The 20,161-nt window shown below is 34.3% G+C and overlaps 2 protein-coding genes across 4 annotated transcripts in view; one reads left to right on the forward strand and one right to left on the reverse strand.

Moving 5' to 3' along the window:
* LOC118262060 (pancreatic triacylglycerol lipase) overlaps positions 1–17,423 on the forward strand; it is a 34,626-nt gene extending 17,203 nt beyond the window's left edge. For 2 of the 3 annotated variants that reach the window (XM_050701255.1, XM_035573165.2), the window contains exons 2-15: positions 11,514–11,672; positions 11,915–12,035; positions 12,360–12,507; positions 12,590–12,742; positions 12,818–12,907; positions 13,008–13,143; positions 13,491–13,721; positions 13,835–13,910; positions 13,985–14,121; positions 14,996–15,057; positions 15,331–15,407; positions 15,488–15,557; positions 15,658–15,782; positions 15,870–17,423. In XM_050701255.1, the coding sequence (XP_050557212.1) occupies positions 11,525–11,672; positions 11,915–12,035; positions 12,360–12,507; positions 12,590–12,742; positions 12,818–12,907; positions 13,008–13,143; positions 13,491–13,721; positions 13,835–13,910; positions 13,985–14,121; positions 14,996–15,057; positions 15,331–15,407; positions 15,488–15,557; positions 15,658–15,782; positions 15,870–15,975 (1,680 nt within the window). In that variant the 5' untranslated portion in view covers positions 11,514–11,524 and the 3' untranslated portion in view covers positions 15,976–17,423. The remainder of the gene's footprint in view (positions 1–11,513; positions 11,673–11,914; positions 12,036–12,359; positions 12,508–12,589; positions 12,743–12,817; positions 12,908–13,007; positions 13,144–13,490; positions 13,722–13,834; positions 13,911–13,984; positions 14,122–14,995; positions 15,058–15,330; positions 15,408–15,487; positions 15,558–15,657; positions 15,783–15,869) is intronic. The other variant, XM_035573166.2, reaches the window with a different exon arrangement.
* Positions 17,424–18,471: 1,048 nt separating this feature from the next.
* Positions 18,472–19,288, reverse strand: LOC118262058 (39S ribosomal protein L20, mitochondrial). The gene is made up of 2 exons (XM_035573163.2): positions 19,134–19,288; positions 18,472–19,038 (listed from the first exon to the last, which is right to left on the reverse strand). The coding sequence occupies exon 2, from the start codon at positions 19,030–19,032 to the stop codon at positions 18,553–18,555; it is 480 nt and encodes a 159-aa protein (XP_035429056.1). The 5' UTR covers positions 19,033–19,038; positions 19,134–19,288; the 3' UTR covers positions 18,472–18,552.
* Between the last annotated feature and the right edge of the window lie 873 nt (positions 19,289–20,161).

Here is a 20,161-nt window from a genome sequence, read left to right on the forward strand (position 1 = left end):
AATAGCGTTTCAATAAATAAGTTAATTGATTAAAATTTATTATGAATAGTACATGTCATAATCTCTTAAAGCCTTAATACTTTATTACTAAATGTTTCTCCTTTATAAAACAGGGTAACTGAAAGTTGCTTCATCTGTTCAATATTTTTTAAATAATTATTTTGTGAAATTCGTTTTTTAATTTAGAAATAGACACTAGTACAGTTATTACTTGTTTGTCCTACACAAAGAGACATTGGAAGGCGAACCTGTGCCAACTAATTCTTAGCAAATATGCAAATTGTTTTAGCACCGAACGGAGCTGGGTGCAGCTATGTAAACAGGTCGTACCTACTTACCTATACCTGCATTTGTTGCATGTACATCGTTATATATACCGCTTTTATTTTACAGTCACAATGTGAGGTTAATATTATTAGTGAATTAGAAAATACATATTCAATTGACTCTTTAGGAATAAAACAAGGTTGCTGATGCTACTTCATCAATTCGTTTTGCAGCTTTCATTACAAAGGAGCGTAAATATTTATTTTACGCGTGGCTCACGTTCTCGATTGGCTTACAAAGATCTTTGACAGTCGTAACAGGTGGTACGATCGAGATATCTTATAACATCTGTAACTAAATATAACTTCAACAGTACAAAACTGCCAAATCGTGCGGAGAAAGTAAGTTGTCGCTTAGCAACTCAACACTGCGCTACATCTAATTTATTATCTCTGCACTATTATATAATTATTTAATCACAAGATAGCAATATAACGTTAGCATCCATAGACCACGGCGCATTATATCATAATAAATTTGAATATCATTTCTGAGGTCCTGTGACCTGTTCGAAAGGCGTCACAAGCACGTCTGCCATTTGCAATTTTCTCGCATAAACTACAGCGTCGTGGTGAAATATAACTTACTTCCGATATCCAGTTTAAAGGTTACGTCACAGTGTATTTAATGTTGCGAAACAATCGTCAGTGTTAACGAACATTCCGCATCCTCAATTAATTCGCGAGTAATTAGCGGATTAGCATGCAGCGTCAGAACCGTCACGGGAAAGACACGAATCATATCGTTGATTGTATTAAAGTGAAGGAAAATCTGCGCTACATTGTTAACAAGACATCACACAGTCATTCACCTATACAATCATTAATCGAACACAATGCGTAATATAGCTCATTCTATTATCACCTTAATTATATCTTACATAAAACAAACAAGTATTTGCATAAAAAATAAACATACGCTACTGCAGTGCGCTTGTTTAAAAAGTAGAAAACCTACTATTGCGAATAGGTCGGTTTAAAATTATTATTACGTAAAATGCGCGGCGCTTACCGGAGTTCGTTTATGGGCGTGCTTCATTTGAAACAAAAGCAATTAGTAGAATGACTTTATCATAGTCTCGTCACCATGACTCAATATCCCAATGATTCAAGAGTATTGATAGAGGGGAAGTTTTAATACACTATTGTTTAGGTACTCGAGTCTGGAAGCTAACATAATATAATAAATACTTCTATAAGTGATAGAATGAAATTTGTAATACATAAATCTTTTACTGTTAGTTAGTTAGTTAGTAAGTGAGTCAATAGCAATGCTCGGGCCATTGTGTGTGTTTCTGTAATCAAAAACATGATAATACATTTTTGATAGCGTGGTGATTTTAAGTCTCTCTGTCTCCAAGTACAAATTAAGTCAGGGTACTTATTCGTCTCGAATTCAAGTTAGCCCCAAGCTTCGCTTGCGTAGTCAAACTATTGCAACCATGACAATGTAAAATATCTACATAATTCATTACACACATTAATCAATACGTCCTTTAAGTTGATTACAAAATGTTTCAATAGATCGCCACTATCGGTAGTGTCTAGTACACTGCACCAATAGATTGATGTGGTGTACAGGTTTTTCCTCCTACTTGTCATGCATAGCGTGAACGACCGCGTGTTGCTATTTCAGCTGCGTACACGCAAGTCTTATGTGGATCTGAGATCAGAGTAAGTCTCATTGTCCATGTGCCACAGCCCAAAATTAGTTTACATAAAAGTTTAAAGGAAGAAGGCAAACTTTGCTTGACCATGAAATCTTAATTATGCATAATTATTATTGAAACAACGCTTGCGTTGTGTTTCGTTGTGTGAGTGAGGTTACCGGAGGCCCAATTCCCCCTTCCCAATCTTCCCCAACTAGTATTACGTATAACATACGACCTTAAGTGAACTGACTATTATTGCAAACTAAGCGTATTTATTTATTGTTACTCCATTGTACTTTCGAAACTTTTGTCAGTTTATCTTACCATCTATAGTTTTACAATCACAGTTGCGATGCTTTTGTTATTTTTAACAACAATTTCCGCAACGATCAGATCACAATCATCAACGAGTATAGTAACACTCGTAGTATCAAGACGCTATAAACCTCGCTCCAAATTTGGCCAAAACGAAAGGGCCAAGCAAAGTAAGGACGGCCATTAAGGTACTCATACCTATACAAACATTATTAATTGAAAAACATATTCATTAACAAAAGTAATGAGAACATTTATTTTGTTTAAGCTTTCATGCTTTACATGTGACTCTAGCAATTTGTTAAATAAGACAGATCGTGTTCGTACCACAATTCCGTGTGATTTATGATACGGTACAGCTGACATTCATACTGATTGTCACTATAAACAGAATTATAAGTCTTTACAATTAGCAAAAGAGACATTTATTGATTCCACTGATTAATTTTATGAATATAAATACTAAACCTTCTCTTTTATACCGTAAAGTTCTAAATTCAATAACCATTAACTTTAAATTATACTACTCGATTAATGGTTCAATTTTTCTATCATAAATCGAGATACGACTAGAAAGACCACGGTTTGCCTAATTTAACGATTTGTTGGTGACATATACAAAAGTGATAGTGACCGCAATGACAAGTGCAGGCGGAGAAAGTGTCGGTGCACTCGTGTCTTGCGCCTGCGCACTTACACCATCTCCTTCACACTCACAATCCTGAGTGACATACTAATGCCAATTGTATTAAGTACTATATTGTTATCGTATATTATACGCCCATTTGTCAAGTTAACGCCAAATAATAAAATAATACTAATTGGTGTAGTTAAAATGAATGATGTTTAAAATATTTGTCATATTTTTAAAGTTTTTTGCTTATTTGATACAATTGACATGTATTTTATTATCTTTATATGTGAATGAATAGTATAAATATGTTATTGTAATTTCATTGTAGGATTTAATTTTAATTGGCTATTATTTGAGCTTAGGTCATATTTTTATGCGATATATTTTCATCTACATAAACAATGAGTGCACCTGCAAGTAATGAAAGTAAATAATTCTCTTTCTAGAACATATACGATTACATGTACCACGTTAGCATGTAAACATGATACGGCAAACGATTTCAGCGCGCGTTGATGTCTTTTGTTAACGCGAGCGGAACCACCAACTTGAACCGCCAAAAATGCAGTTTATTATCAAATATTTCATTTATTATTTACATAATTTAAATAATAAATTCAAGGTTGATATTATAAATATGAAATAACGTTGATTGTATTATATTTTTAATCTTTTTTTACTGACTAATTAAAGATTTCTTTATTTATAGAAATATGATATTACAAATGCGTTCGTTGTTTGACAAGGTCGTTCATTTCTCTTTCGGTATAATTGTAACAGACTGTTATGAAATAAAGTGATTGTGATAATTTGTTAACTTAATTGGAGGCTGTAAATTAACGTTTATGAGCATATGAGATATATCAACTCTTTAAAGGCACGATACACAATCTAAATGTAAAACATTGTCATCATTAACAAAGGAAAAAATAGATCGATTGCAAAGAAAATCGGTATTCAAATCGATAAATTTACAATTCAATGCACGGAATTTCCTCAATGCGTGTAAACAATGTAAAGTGATGTCAACGACTCGTCTCTTGCGATGCACTTTACGAGAATATCCTCATTCGTGGAATATCTAACGTCCATTAGAAACAGGATACAGCGTACAATAATCATAAATGGCGATTAATCGATAAATAATCGATTTAATAGTACGAAAGTAGCGAGCATCATTAATTCACCAGGTGGCTCAGTGGCTGCATATTAATTGTCATTAGGTTTGCTTTCTCGTTATTACTAGTCGATAAGAAAATTACTCAGAAAATTGCGAGTGTAATAGCTACTTCTTATGGTACAATTTGCGTAAAAAAGTATTCAGAGCATATTTTATCATAATGTTATCAGAAACTTAAGAATAACATCAGATTTTTTCTTGTATAGATTTACTTATGAAATTAAGATTTGGAAAACTATGTACGTAATTCAAATACTTCACAAGCTTACTACTTCACAATATCTCACGACGACTCCAACTTCTTGTCAAATGCAACATTTAATTGCAAACTGCACATTCATAGAAACAAAAATCAACAAACCGTTAAGCTTTATGATATTGGTACAGTCGCCAATAAAATCGAAAAGGTTAGTTGAAGGCCGCGATGATCGAGCAACGACAGAAAAACACTTAGTCACGACACGACAGCCAAACGTTTACCTACATTACATAATGTTAAACAAGAATGCAAGTGTGTACACAACCGACAGATGAAAACAGATTTGTAAGACTTATCGAGGGAATCAGGTCAAAGCGTCAATAGAGAACGAGACATTACCAATCTTCGGCCAATTACTATGAATTTATAATACGCTATCTATAACCAATACATTGAACGTTGTGGTAGCGCGGAGATTAAGGCGATCGGCTTGTCATGCATGACGTGCGGTTCACGCCACTTTTCTGAGGCCGTGGTATCACTCCGGTCTAGCTGGCCCATTTGTGCCGTAACATGGCTCTCCCATTTTGTTTCGCAGTTATATGTCACATCATCAGCCAATATGTGCTCGAAGCTGACTAAAACGTCTTCTCGCACAGAGAAGGTCATATGTACTTTCTAAGATTTTTTAGACACTACTAACATATGGTGAAACGTGAACTTTTAATTACTAATTATAAGTTTGAAGCAAGCGAACAATCACCAGATTGATGTCCATTCCTTCTCAATTTGAGAAGAGGCTGTTACTTTTTAGCCAGTACTGGTGATGTGTGACCCAATTGATATATTATTGCATTACTTCGTATTTATTGAAAGCACTAACGTCTCTTCACGGTGCGTGAACAGTCTCGAACGATTACTCACTTTACTATTGAGAAATGGATTGGCGATCGAGTAATGGATTCAATTCAATGCTATTTAAATTAGGCTAGAATACATACAATGTAGGAGCATTTAGTTATATATTTATATATTTTATAATAACTAACGTGGAACATACTAAATTAAGCAAAAAATCACGATTTAATCACGTAAATTAATGGAGAAAAGTTCTATTAGTTTCGAATCACAGATAGACTATTCATCATATGCAGCGTACGCAGACGTCTAATTTTTTAGTTAATTTATCTAGAAATTATAAACACAGCATCATTATCATTGTCATTAAAAAAACTACAAAATGAACTTTCGCACAAAATACCGCACTAACCACATACCAACCTTATTAACGAAGAGGGTGTTATTTTTATAATAATGAGCATAATAAAACCATAATAATAAGAAACTTAACAACCTATCGCCATATTTGCTTCAATAATAAAAGTAGAGTATTTTTATTGGTGAAAGGTTTTCAGCGAAACGTGCCAATTTAGTGGTTTATAATGTACACAATTACATTATGTTCGTCGATTATTTGAAAAAGAATCTAAAAATTGTTTAACATCCTATTTGTGTAGTTAAAGTTTGCTTGAAATATTATTTGCAAGTCTAATATATATTTAACTTTTTTGAGGTAGGAAAATCAACAAACCGACTTCTCCCGCCTTGGGCGAGGCGAGAAGGAGTGTCAGACTCTTACTTACTTAAAACCATCCCGTTCCTACTCCTGCTTCTCGAGCTGTAACCCACTAAGCAGCCCGCTGCTCAATTTTATTGTATTTACCTTACTTTAAAATTGCATGCGGTATATTTTACATGCCTAAATTAAAATCATATTTCGTATTCTTGTTATATAAGCAAGCTGTCATAAAGTAAGGTCCTTGCAATAAACAGCCGCGAAGTGAACCAACCGTGAAATGTTTTCATTCTTCTATAGTCAACGACTATAATGTGTATTAACGAAATTCCTTACACAACGCCGTTATTTATTATCATATTAAAATGTAAAACATAGATCTACAAACCTGCTTTTATAATAACTTCCTTGTTTACTTGATTATTTATTCGGAATCTAACTCTGTTTTCATACTGTTTTTGAGAATATATTTTTAACAGGAAAACGGCTAGTAACGGTATTCTCTTATCTGACATATCAAAACATATTATATGATTTGACTATACCCCTTGGAACAAAGCTTTGTCTATGTATGTCTTTTTCCTCTTAGTAACCAATATTTATCAATCTGTTACCTTACGATGAGTAACACTCGATAGATTCCAGTTATCCATTCCGAACTTTTACGTAATGGTTGACATAGCTTTGTGTCAAGGTTAAGTTTATTTTGTTAAATGAATTTCACAACTCCGTCGTTATGGGCAAAATGTGTCAAATGTGTTCAAGGGCTCTACCGACATTAAGCGGTCAAAGATCTTCGATTTCACTGTTCTAGAACATTTTAAATCGATGTCAAATCTTGTATCGATGTATCTATGAATTCTGTAAGCTAAGTTGACTTTGGAATATGGTAATTTTAAACTTTATAAGATCTTGGTCTATGTATTTTAGACAAACAATTCCAAAATCCTTAGTGCATACATATAAAAATGGCCTTGACCAGTCCACTAAGAGGATTGATTAATTAGATATTTTTACAAATTTACATGTGTATTTTTATTTCGAAAGTATTGTAATATTATTATCACAATGATTCAGTTACTCTGTTTCATCAATATGCAATTTGCACCTTCGATTTCGGGTGTCAGTAACTATAACCACTGACCACAAACATGTGTTACTTTGTACAATTATCTGTACAAATTGATGTCCTGTCAACTCGAACGGTTGCTAAAGCGTACATTCTTTAATCACAGGTGGCTCCACCATCTATTATGGCGACAATCATTCATTTCCCGAGGATGTGCTAATTGTACCACTAAATGCACAAATCACCATTCAATTAAAAGTGATTACCTCAGTTAAGTACCATCTCATGAGTACAGGATCCATTATTAAACATTTCGGTTTATCATTCTGCAACTTGACAAACGAGTTTTACAACGGCTATAATTTTGCAGATATGAGCTTTAGTGTAAGTGTGGAATTCGATATGCAAACCGAATATAACCATATAGAGTAGTTTCGTGTCCTAAATAAGCAGCCACAGGCGTAACAAGTGAACGATATATGAACTAATATAGTGCGCTCACGTCCCACACTCTGTCTCAATCGTCTTCTCGAAAGCGCAATTCGCAATAACAAGCAAAAGAATTGCAAGACAGTGTAACACCGAAGTGTAACATCTGTTGCAACCGTCCGTATAATCAACAGATTGGAGATCAATCAAGTGTTACGTGCGTATTTCCTAGATTATGCCATGTTTGTATACAACGATTATCTTTGCTACATAAACAAATACTGTAACTTAGGTAATAAATCAACACATTACAAGAAACAAACATTGCAAATTGCAACACACTTTAACTAAACAAAAACAAGTGCGTAAATTAACGCAAGTTTTACGCACGAGTTCCTATTACCACAAAATGTGAACAATTTATCTTCGAAAATGTAATAAATGTCATAATGGTAAAGTTTTAAACTGACGGTTATGGGTGTTGCATTCGCTTCGTTAAGTCCACATTGACCACAACAACACCGAATGTAGGTCAACAAGATACCGAGTGCAGAAGAAGGTCGCCGTCCGATATTTGTATACTATGTAATGTAGGCATTGACAATTGCAAAAATGTTATACAATCAAAACATTACTTACAAGTGTCGAACAAGATGTTATTGAAGCTTGAATATGATTATGAATTGCTAGATGAGACAAGCTCTAAACAAAGCTCTATGTAACTCTTATATCGTTGTAGACATGATTTATAGTGGGACAATAAGTCCATAGTTGTCGTGCGTTCGGAAGATGCCTTTCATGGCTTACATAAAGTTGGCATAAGTCGAGCACACTGACATTAACAGTTATATCAGAGTTAGCAGGTTAAGGTACAATGCGTTCGCGCTGCATTGCATCACCGGCAGTACTTCCGCGCAGCTCGGCGCCCGCGCCGCTCTGGAAGTGCCTTATTTTATTTGTAACTCGATGGATCGGTTTTTTCATCGAACGATTTGATGAGTTGCCGGTAGTCTTCCGGTTATGTTTATCTCGCGATACAATCAGCTCCAATTCTTGTTCTAATGATGAGAGAAAGTGAAATGTCCCATCAAATTATATCATAAACTTATTTGGATTATACAATTACAATGTACTTATGTTGTTTAATACTTAATCAGTTCTCTGCGTAAGTAGACGTTTCCTGTCGATTTAAAAAGTCTATTAAACTCGAAACATGTTTAACTACACCTTGATTGGAGTATCAATTTCGTTTAAATTTAACACAGCCCAATGTTTTCCAAATAGCCATTCTAGTTTGTAAACAAACATTGAACAAGAGTTTCGTCGTAAAAATATGCAAAAGAATATTCTAGAACTGTATAAAATTATCATAAAGTCGATGATTAAATAATAATGTTTTTGATAATTTGGTAACATTTGTTTACCTTCAAGATTCGCAACAGATGCAATTCTTTAAGACAAGAGATTGTATTATCTATAATATAAAAATAAGTCGGGTTTTCCTTCCTGACGCTATAACTCCAGAACGCACGAACCGATTTCCATGGTTTTGTATTCGTTGGAAAGGTCTCGGGCTCCGTGAGGTTTATAGCAAAGAAAACGGGAAAACCATTGGTGGCGAAACGAAGTTCGCCGAGTTTGCTAGTAATTTATAAAATAATATACAAAGATATTACACCTGTTTATAGTATCATGTGTTTGCTAAAATGGACAGTATATTTAACAAAGTACTTATACTTGAAAAAATAACTTCGCAACATATTATTATCAAATGATATTGTTATTGGTAATCATTAGGCACTCAGATTGTGCTCGCATATATTAACGCTACGATTACGGGCAGCGACGCGTGTAGTGAATTTGTAAAACGATTACTTTCGTAATAGACCTTTATATTAATATCGTGTGTTGCCTTGGACGATAAATGTATATAGGTTGCTTCAAAACGCAACCGTTGCATTCATAAAGTCTTTGTCCTTAGGTATGACAAAAAATTGAACCTCTGCACGTCGTAGTCTTGTGCTGAATTTTATTGTTACTGAAGACTAACAATAAATAAGTAATATCTTGGTTAACTGTTATTTTTTTTATATTTTTAAATAACTCTTCCATTTGAAAATGGAATTATGTATGTTTGGCAACCTGAGCATGGATTTGTCTTTTATTTTAGCTGTTAAGAAGTCTGACATCTGCGATGACTTATTCTAATTCTAACTGCCTGAGGAGCACAAAGTAAGAATTTTAGCAAATGAAGTCTGTACTATGTAGTTACTTAATAAACATAAAATTTCTACAAATTAACACCTAAGCACCTAAAACAATTAAATGAATAGGACGTTATTGACGTTACAAGGTTCTAGCTCGCATCGGAAAAGCTTTCAACTTTGTTTGAAATTCGATTTCATTCATAAAACTAGAATAGATTAGAATAAAATAAATACATTTTCGATTAAATTACGTATCCATAATAACATTTTAAAATATAATTTAAAACGTGTGAACATAACGAGTTCAAAAAATTCGCCCCTTTCACTGACAAACTTTTTAACGACTTTTACTTTTTTACCAAAAATGTAGATGCTTAAGAACTTAAACAAATATTGTTATTGCTATGCATTTAAAAGGTGAAGAAAGATTAAAGTATCGGGCAACACCATTTAATTAAAATAATACGCAAGCTCCTGAAAATATAATAACACCCAAATTCCTGGTTATAAAACTGTTTCAAACTGCAGCCAGTTACCGTACTGCATAGGAACAAACCTTTTTTCAAGGGACAAGCCCACCACAACCTCCCAAAACCTCTACCTCTCCAAGTAACCCAGAATCTACAGTAGATACAACCATGAAAACCCCTACCGCAGAATTAATAACAGATAAAATAAGCACAAATTCTACCCTTTACATATTAACACATAACATCGTAACCGCTCATACAGCTACCCATTGCATAAGAAGTGAGGGGGGGTACCTTCCGCGTGGCCGAAGCTAGGAAGCACGCCACGGCACAGCAAAGGAAACCAATCAGTACCCACGATCTGAACATGACTGTAAATTACTAGCGCAGGGATCACGACACGGGCTACTTTGAATATTTAACTTTCCACTTGTTTTCTAATCTCTGTTGTAAAATACGCACAAAGGTTTGAGAATTGCCTATATCGGATCTTTGTTAGTAAAGTTCCTTAACAAGCAGTTTTAAACCAACAAGCTATACTTATAGTACAGCATAATAATACGCATCGGCATCATTCCGATTCTTCTATTTTTAGATTCATACTTCTTAGGTCCCCTATTTCTGTCGCAATATTAACTATCGGTTCAATTATTTAAAACTATCGGAATACGGGAACTTTATTTCGCCTTGGACATTTTCCTGCACATCTTTGTTAATTGTTTCTTATATAATATACTTCTCCTAACAATAAAAAACGCAACAAAAAGGAATGAACGAAATCGATTCTGCTATTCTCGAGAATTGCGCTTAGCAACACATTTAGCGATTCATTTTTATGTTATAGATGTGACAGACAGTGTAACAAATAAAATACTAATGCGCTATTTTGTTTTTGAGTTAATATTTATAAATAACTGTGTGACCTAATACATTAGGTATAAAAAATCAAAGTCAACAGAGACAAATGGAATGATTGAAGTAATTATAAACAGTATTCACGATCGTGCACTTATGTTAGTCCTCGATGGAATCAGCACGAACAATCACATAATCACACACCTATATACTCCATAAGTCCATAACATTATCCACGAGTGTACCCATAATTATACCGTACGTCCAACACAGAAAATATTTCTGCAGTCTAACTGTACCTAAGTATACGCTAGCAAACTTACCTACTATTATTCTACAGATAGATAGATTGGTATTTGAATAAAAAACAACGATCTCTTCTAAACCTGTCTTTTATTTTGCTTTTGCAAATAAATGAATTTTTGTCATTCCATTATGTACCTACCTCTCTTCTTATTTTTAAATATTACTGTTGTGTTTCTTATTTTAAATCTTTGATTATATTGAGTATTGTGTACATTTATGACTACAAAACGCTATTAAACTTTTTGTAATTCTTAAGAAATATTTTAACGATTAATGGTTTTTATTTTGTTCACAGATCCACAGAGCATGCGACGGCTTCACTTGACAGACAGACATCTTCGCGTCATGCTGTGGTGCATTCTGCTCGGGTTGCAACCAGCGTTCGCTGGCATTCTGGACCCCTTCAACTGGGCGCGTTCAGACCGCATCGAGGTCAACATTCCCTGGCTACCATGTAAGAGTTTTATTAATAAAAAATATATCCACAAATAATCTAAAGACACTGAGTTTCATGGTCACTGTCACATGAACAAATGCTATCACTGAAAATTCCGAAATTGAACTATGAAAATTAGGGGTCTCGGATTATTTGTAAGGTACGACTTGGATAGGGTAGGACTATTTTCCAATCACTTGATAGATTATCTGTCGCATTGATATATCATTTCATGTATTTATTGTTTCAAATGATTCCAGTTGAAAATGAAACCAGATGCTACGATGAACTAGGATGCCTGAACATCACTAGAAGCTGGTACCATCTCATTCACCGGCCCTTCAACGTGTTCCCGCTGCCACGAGTGGTCATCAATACTAGGTAATATATTATCTACAATGTCCCATTCATCATTCTAATATGGATGTGACTGGCCATCAACATAAATTATATCGTTTATAGTTATAATTTATACATCAGTAGTAGTTCACTACTGGCATAATTTGCGAATTGTATTTCAAAAGTGTACGTATATTACACGTTAGCCACTATATAATAAAAGCTTGTAACTTACTAAATACAAGATTTTACATGGTTACAAATTTCAAAAGAGTCAATCCGACACCGAAGAGTTTTACGAGACAAACCTAGATTTCACGTCAATCAATCTTTTATGAAACGACTAAAGAGAAATTTCAATTTCAGGTTTATTTTATATACAAAAAAGAACCCGACAGATGGACAATTGTTGAACGTGAACGTTAACAAAACTATAGTAAAGTCCAATTTCAACCCGAAGCGGCTGACTAAGATGATCATTCACGGTTTCATCGACACTCCGCTCTCTAACTGGGTAAGTATCATGTCTTTGTGGCACGGCTCATTGTAAATGATGGAACATGCAATAAATTACCCCCTTGATGTGTTGTTTTTAGGTCAGTGAGATGAAAGATGAGCTTGTGAAAGCAGGCGATTTCAATGTTGTTGTAGTGGACTGGGCAGGCGGCAGTCTACCGCTGTACACACAAGCTACGGCCAATACTAGGCTAGTGGGACTTGAAGTGGCACATTTCATTAATACGTTACAGGTAAATTACTACAAAAACTGTAACGCTATGAAGCAAAAATAGTATATCTTACTAAATACCAAAATATATTTACAGAAAGAACATGGAGTGAATCCGTTGGATGTCCATATTATAGGTCATTCCTTAGGTGCCCATACAGCTGGTTACGCAGGAGAAAGAATACAGGTAAGTTGGAACCAAAAAACATATTTGACGAGATCGTGCATTATATGATGTTACGTATCTTCTTTTCATATTTTCTTTGATTTAGCTTCTCGTTCCGTAGGGCTTAGGAAGAATTACAGGCCTGGATCCAGCCGAACCTTACTTCCAAGGAATGCCGACGCATGTGCGATTAGATCCTAGCGACGCGCAACTCGTCGACGTCATACACACTGACGGAAAGAGCATTTTCCTTTTAGGTAATGCCTTGGACGTAACTCTGTGTATATTCATTCGTTCGTGATACTGCACGTACGCTTCTTATAATCTACACCGCACTATCGTGAATCATGTACATTTGTTGATCACGTAATAAAATGAAGTTCGTAACAACAAAATTTGCTTTGTCGCTTCACCATCTAATCATACTATTTACTAACCCTTATTAATATATATTATATAGTATATATGTATTTATTTTGTAAATATGTACCATACGCTTATTAGCTTTTCATTCATCATTTCATTTGTATAGTATATCTGAGTATATATTTATCGCGTGATATGGTAACTAATTAATCGACGGTTTATTTCACGCGTGCGACAGATTTTGTGTTTATGGCAGGATATGGAATGTCACAACCCGTCGGTCATTTGGATTTCTACCCGAACAACGGGAAGGAGCAACCAGGTTGTGACCTCACCGAAGGACCGCTCGTACCTCTGACACTCGTCAAACAAGGACTCGAGGAAGCTTCTAGGGTACTAGTAGCCTGCAACCATGTTAGAGCCATTAAACTGTTCACAGAATCTATCAATGGAAAGTGTTCCTATATAGGTAAGGAATATTGTGTGAATTATAATGCATTATTTAAGGTAAGGAAGTTAAATTCCGTGCCTATTATTACGTTATTATTATACAGCTCTAATTAATATTACCTACATTTTCAGGACATCAGTGCCCGTCATACCAACATTTTCTAACAGGGAAATGTTTCCACTGCGGACACGGTTGTGCAATAATGGGGTATGATTCATTTTATATACTTAAATAATAATTAATTACGCTTTAATTCTTACCGATATTTATTGATCTAATAGATTCCACGCAGACAGCTCCCCGGGTTTGATTACGAACAAAAACAATCAATCTGAGAATGAGGTGTTTCCATCGGAGGAGCACGATACTATCGGTGCTAAATACTACCTCAGCACCGGCAAGGATCTGCCTTATTGTCGTGAGTATTTTATTTAACTTATATAATAAAGTCCTGTGTTTTAATCAAATTCGATGGCTGTACCCTTGGAGGTGAGAGGCGCGTTCGACAATCTGATTGGTTGGTTTATTCGAACCGGCTAATCAGAGCGCCGAACACGCTCTCGTTTCGATTACTTTAAACGTAAAGCAAACTCGTACTAAGGGTACAGAGGTCTTTCCGGAGAGTAATGAATTTATTGATTAAAGCTAGACTTCTAAAATAAATCATATGTGTTGTATGTGTTGTATTATTCATGGCGGTTGAATAGGGTTCATCATGACGAGGTGCAGTTGACCCTTGAGAAACTGTCCATTACAACATACATAACATCTGAAATGAGGTTCCTTTCTCCCTAATAACGGCGTGTGGCTGATTGCTTTCAACTTCATGTTACAACACACAATACTTGCTTATTTAGAATGCGGTTTAGTAATATGACATTTGCTAAAAGATTTCCTAATGATTTTGGACTAGTTAATAAGTTACCCATTTGCAAAACATCTTTTCGAAACTAATAACAAAACTGTACTACGAGTATATTAAAGTCTATTTACTTGCTTTTGCTGCGATGGAAGTAGGTCCTCGTACAATATTTACCAAGTCAGTATAAAAATTAACTATACGATGACAATCTTTTCCAGGCCCCCTTTGCATATAATGAACAATTGGAAAGAGATGTCGGTAAACGTGCTTATTATTTTCATCAATTGTTTAGTATCTAAAGTGAATATGACAATTTTCTTACCCAAGTGCGTCAAGTAGGTTCATGAAAACTGTTCAACTTCCTACCAACGTAAAATACCTTTAGAGTGTAATACAATTTTATGATTTATTATGTGATTTTTTATTTCAGAACGACATTACCGTGTAGCTATTCAGCTGGCAAATCCTAAAGGAGCAGAATCGTGGGTGCAGGTAACTGCTTTGACTATTTCTATTGCTTTTCACTGTTAAAGAAATCTGATTCCATATACCTACATTTCAAAATTCAGCCAGGGCCTAGATTTGAGCACTATATACAGATGTAGGCCGCTATCTAACTGAAGATCGAGCTGGATGGCGATAGCGTGGCATTGATTAATGAGGCCTATGCCCGAAAACGGACTGATGATGAAGCCAGTTTTGCATACAGTCACTGAAAATAAGTTCCTATAATCCTATACATAACGTGCATTTTTTTATCCACAGGGTTTCCTCAAAGTGACTTTGATGTCCGATAGAGGTGTAATTAGAGGAATGGATTTAACACCAAATAACTACGTTAAGTGAGTGTGGTCTGAAATTGAACTGAATTCCATGCTACTTTCTAGTGACTAGATAATTTTACGATCAACTTTATTTACAGATTAGAACATGGCACTACCTACACCATAGTGGTCACACACCCTATGGATTTGGGTGGAAAAGTTAGAAAGGTAGAAAAATAAATAAAATTTCGACCTATTTTATTCAAGAAAAGAATCATCCTAGGGGAAGTTCAAGTACTAAGACATATTTCATTATCTTATATTTCAGGTAGAGTTATCGTGGGAGTACGACATGAATGTACTGGAGCCGCGATCTCTTTGCATACTATGGTGTAACGACCGATTGTACGTCAAATCAGTTCTCGTCGACCAAATGGAACTGCCAAGCAGAGGGTAACATGCAGTATTCATTATTAGTTGATACATATTATGTATAAAGATTGTCAAAGGCTTTCTTCAACTTATTTTCCGTATTTGCAGGAAAAGAAACGTCGACTTCAGCACAAAATTGTGCACACCAAAACGCGAGTTCGCTGAAATCCCCAACCGGGGCTCTGCCAGTTTCTATGACAACTGCGGCAGGTAGTCGTGCCATAATAACCAGTAGGCTTCCCACTATAGACTTTGCTGTCTATTTATATAGACTCTGCGAGTAAGCTTTAAATGAAAAGTGGACGTAGTAACGAAAAGGGAACATTTGCCGAAGTGTAATTATACCAGTGATTGTTTTTAGTGTACAGTTGTTACAGGGTGAACATTTACATGCGTTTATTTAAATTATGAACACTTGTTTTATTGCATGTAGGTAGATTTACAATAAGAGCTAAATTGTCTGCTAAAAGCTAAATAACTTAAGCTCTTGCTATGCCTACTCATTCAGGCTAAGTAAGTACAAACTTGGCTTGTACCTTAATTGGAGATCTTTATGCGATGTCCATAAATTAAATGGTTTTACCTACCTAACGAAAGAAACAAAATATGTATGTATATAGGTACATAAATAAAATAACTTATCAATGCTGTTGACAGGAACAAATTGTTTCATCTTGAAATAAATACTCACCTATTGTAAATAGCCTATTTTTCATTTTTTTTATTAATTTCCAAGATTTTAGATGTTTTTTACTTATATAATTTTACGTAATATTTATATTGTTACAAAATTCTCAGTAACTGACTGAACTTAACTTTGTATTAAGTATTAGGTGCCTAGTTAATATAATCGTACGATTAGTGGAATACTTAAAGTTTTTGTAATAAAGTTAGTAAATAAGAAACATTTGTAAATACTTAACGTAATAATTTTATATTTATGTTTTTGTAAAAATGGCTGATAAATATACGATTGATTCGTATTTTTTAAGCACATTTTGTTGCTACTTAAGGTAATGATTTTTGGTGCGTCTGTTTCATTGTAAATCCATAAAATATCTGGAACCAAATTCATAAACATGAAAGAAACCTGTTAATCAAACAATGTCCATTGCGTGATTAAGGTTTCTTTAAAACTAAAATGTGACCGTAACTCATTCATATCGACATTACCACATTACCTGTGTATCTATGTACATGTGTATATCACAAAATGTTAGTACAACTTATTTTTACCGTACACCTATTATTGTAAGCAGGTACTGTTAGAGCTTATGAAATTGGTTCCATATATTCTAGTTTCTGTAGGTATTTTAAATTTGTAATTTAGGTGCTTATTTATTGTAGGTACCTAGCTGTACAAATATTCTAGTGCCTAGCAATAAACTTAGTACCTACCTACCTACCTAAGTGCATACAATGCTAAAAGATTCTAATAAAATATTAAATATGAAGGTAAATTGCTTTTGTTTTTATCTGTGTTTTAATAGACACTCATTTGGAACAACAAGATTGGTGAAAAAAATGCCTTCAAATGCATAATAAAATTACAGTGTGATAATAAATCCCGAATTCAAATGTAGGTTTCTATTTAGGTACTCCCTTTTAATAATAACTTATCGAACAAAACATCACAGATTCTGAAATAAAATTATTTTCTTATGTGTCGTTTTTTTTTAATCTCATTCCCAAAATATAAAAGGTACATAAGATTGCTTGTAAGGTGGATGCTACAAAGCAAACCCCAAAATTTTTATTCTCCGCACTCCGCAATTAAGATCTACAAAGAACCATTTTGGTAAAAACTTGACGTTGGACACGTTCTCTAAGTTACCGCAAATATAACTAAAATATAAATAAATACCAAAAAAGTAACGAAATTTAAATTTCGCGGGCTACCATGAACCATCGACATTAATCTTTTACTACATAGGAATCAGAAGAAATATTATGTTGCGTATCAGACCATTAAAACTGGTGTACCACATATTGTTATCCAAATAAGTATTAATGTACGTAATATTCCATAAAGATCCGTATGATCAGTGAAATAAAAAAAAAACCGAGCCAACTGAAATTGAAATGTCAAAGCTGTCAAATGCTGACATTGACAGATAAATCTTGTCCTGCTAATGACAATTCGCAAGACAACATTTACTTCGAAGAAAAAATACTATCTTAGAATTTAAAAGATAATAGTGTCTAATTATGTGTATTGACAGCCCTACAAAGTGTATTAAGTAAAAATGTCTTCAGGAACATCCAAGTTAGTTTTATTACTTTCATGTTCAGTCACTTTGGGTATTGTATCATATGTGCACATAAAACAACAAGCAGACAGGTATGTATTATCAGAATGACTACTTCATTTCTTTTAAAATCATCTCTTGATGATAACTGAAATTGTGTAGATCTAGAAGATCTACTTATCTTCTATTGTCCAACTTGTAAATGTCTTTGTATACTCTCTAAGCACTAATATTAGACAAGTTGTATTGTATAAGTTTTTTTTTATATCTGCTGACAATCTTCATTTTCCCCTTTATAATAACAAAACATTTCATGTTTCAGGGAAAGAATGCATGAAGGAGTAATAAAGGATGTTGAGAGACAGCAGAGACGAAAAATAGAAAACCTTTACATATTAGAGAAGCAAAATGAATTAACAAAGAAACTAAAGAAAGAATTAGGGAGCAGTCAATGAAAAGCATTTGTATTAAGTAATATTTATTTACAGAACTAATGTTGAACTAAAATTACTAGATATTAGGTAATAAAATGTTGAATTAAATTATTGTTTCTTTTCCTTCAGCCAAGCCTCGAGCATAACATCTTGTAGTTTTAGATTCACACCTGTGGGGTATTTCTTATCAGTATAGTCAATAGCTCCATCATACTCCATCTTCTGCTTAGCTACAGCAGCTAAACATTCAAATGTCCGGGGTTCCCAACAAGCGAGATCTGACAGGGATTTACGGTCTAACATGATGTTAGCACGGTCCAAGCCTTGCTTCAATGTGCAAGGCGTAATGTTATGTTGTTCACAAGCCGCTGTAATTCTAGTGCTCCATAGATCAATCATGTCCTGTTTCTTCAACTTCCTAGCTTTGGTTGCATAGACTAATGCTCTATGAACATTGCGTACAGTGACAGAGTAACAGTTTCTTCTACGTCCTATGTAATGTGCAGCGAGCCTGAACATCCTTCTTTTTCTCCAAAACTCATCAGGCCCTCGGGAACGTACCCAGTTTGCTATTGTTAGGAACACCATGGTAAACTGGAATGGAGGTTATGTTTGTAAATTAGTTTTCAATGCTTGTTAAGTAAGTAGACTGAAATCATTCAAACAATTTTTTATACTTCTATACTTACTTTGAGTTAAGTAATATAGAAAATTCTTTCTTTATAAAGATCAATAAAGACAAGACAAGAGAACACCTTACAAAAGGGCTTTCTGTCACAGTGACATTGTAACGTAACTGTCAATGTCAAATGCTTTGAAATCAAGCAACCAAAGAGAATATAACTTCAATCAACGACCACTGTTCATTATATTTTATAACGAATACAATGTCTTTTTAGACCAAATGTGATTATACATCTCTATATATAAAAATCAATTGTTGTTCGTTAGTCTCGCTAAAACTCGAGAACGGCTGGACCGATTTAGCTAATTATGGTCTTGAATTATTTGTGGAAGTCCAGGGAAGGTTTAAAAGGTGAGAACAAAATGTTTGAGGCGGTACGAAGTTTGCCGGGTCAGCTAGTACAAAATAAATAGCCAATTATTTCTATATAACTTGATTTGTATAATTAACAATTAGGTAAAAGTAAAAAGTAGGTATTAAAAGCGATATCTTACGATATCTTCAGTGTTTGAGTGGGTAAGTACTGTATTCTGTCGAAGAATAAAGGCCATGACATTATGCATACAAAGGTAAATTTATTTTCTTTATTTTAAGGACGCGTTCTCATAATTGACAGGTATCGAATCGCATCACTACATTGACACGACTCTCGACAATACACACATACGCACGGATAGCTGCGGAAATTATGACAAAATGAACTTGATACTTTGAAAGTTTGAATATTTTCTTACTTTCTTTTTTAATATTTTTATTTTGTTTAGTGCGTGCGTAGACTCAAATGTTTTGTGTTATCTGTTGTTCAATTCCGTTCAGTGCCGAATTTGGGCTCGGATTATTCGATTGGTGTCATTTTCATAGTTTTCGGAAAGTAAGCGTTCGAAATCAAAAATCAAATGGTGCCAACGCAAAACTAACTTTTTACATGCTTTTATTTAGTTTCATATGTAAAGGATGTATGTATGTGTGTTTGTTTGTATGTTTCTATATAACCGACCTCTTCCAACTCGATTTTTACCCATTTTAAACGGA

This window comes from Spodoptera frugiperda, chromosome 20, assembly GCF_023101765.2.
Source record: "Spodoptera frugiperda isolate SF20-4 chromosome 20, AGI-APGP_CSIRO_Sfru_2.0, whole genome shotgun sequence".
NCBI lineage: Eukaryota > Metazoa > Arthropoda > Insecta > Lepidoptera > Noctuidae > Spodoptera > Spodoptera frugiperda.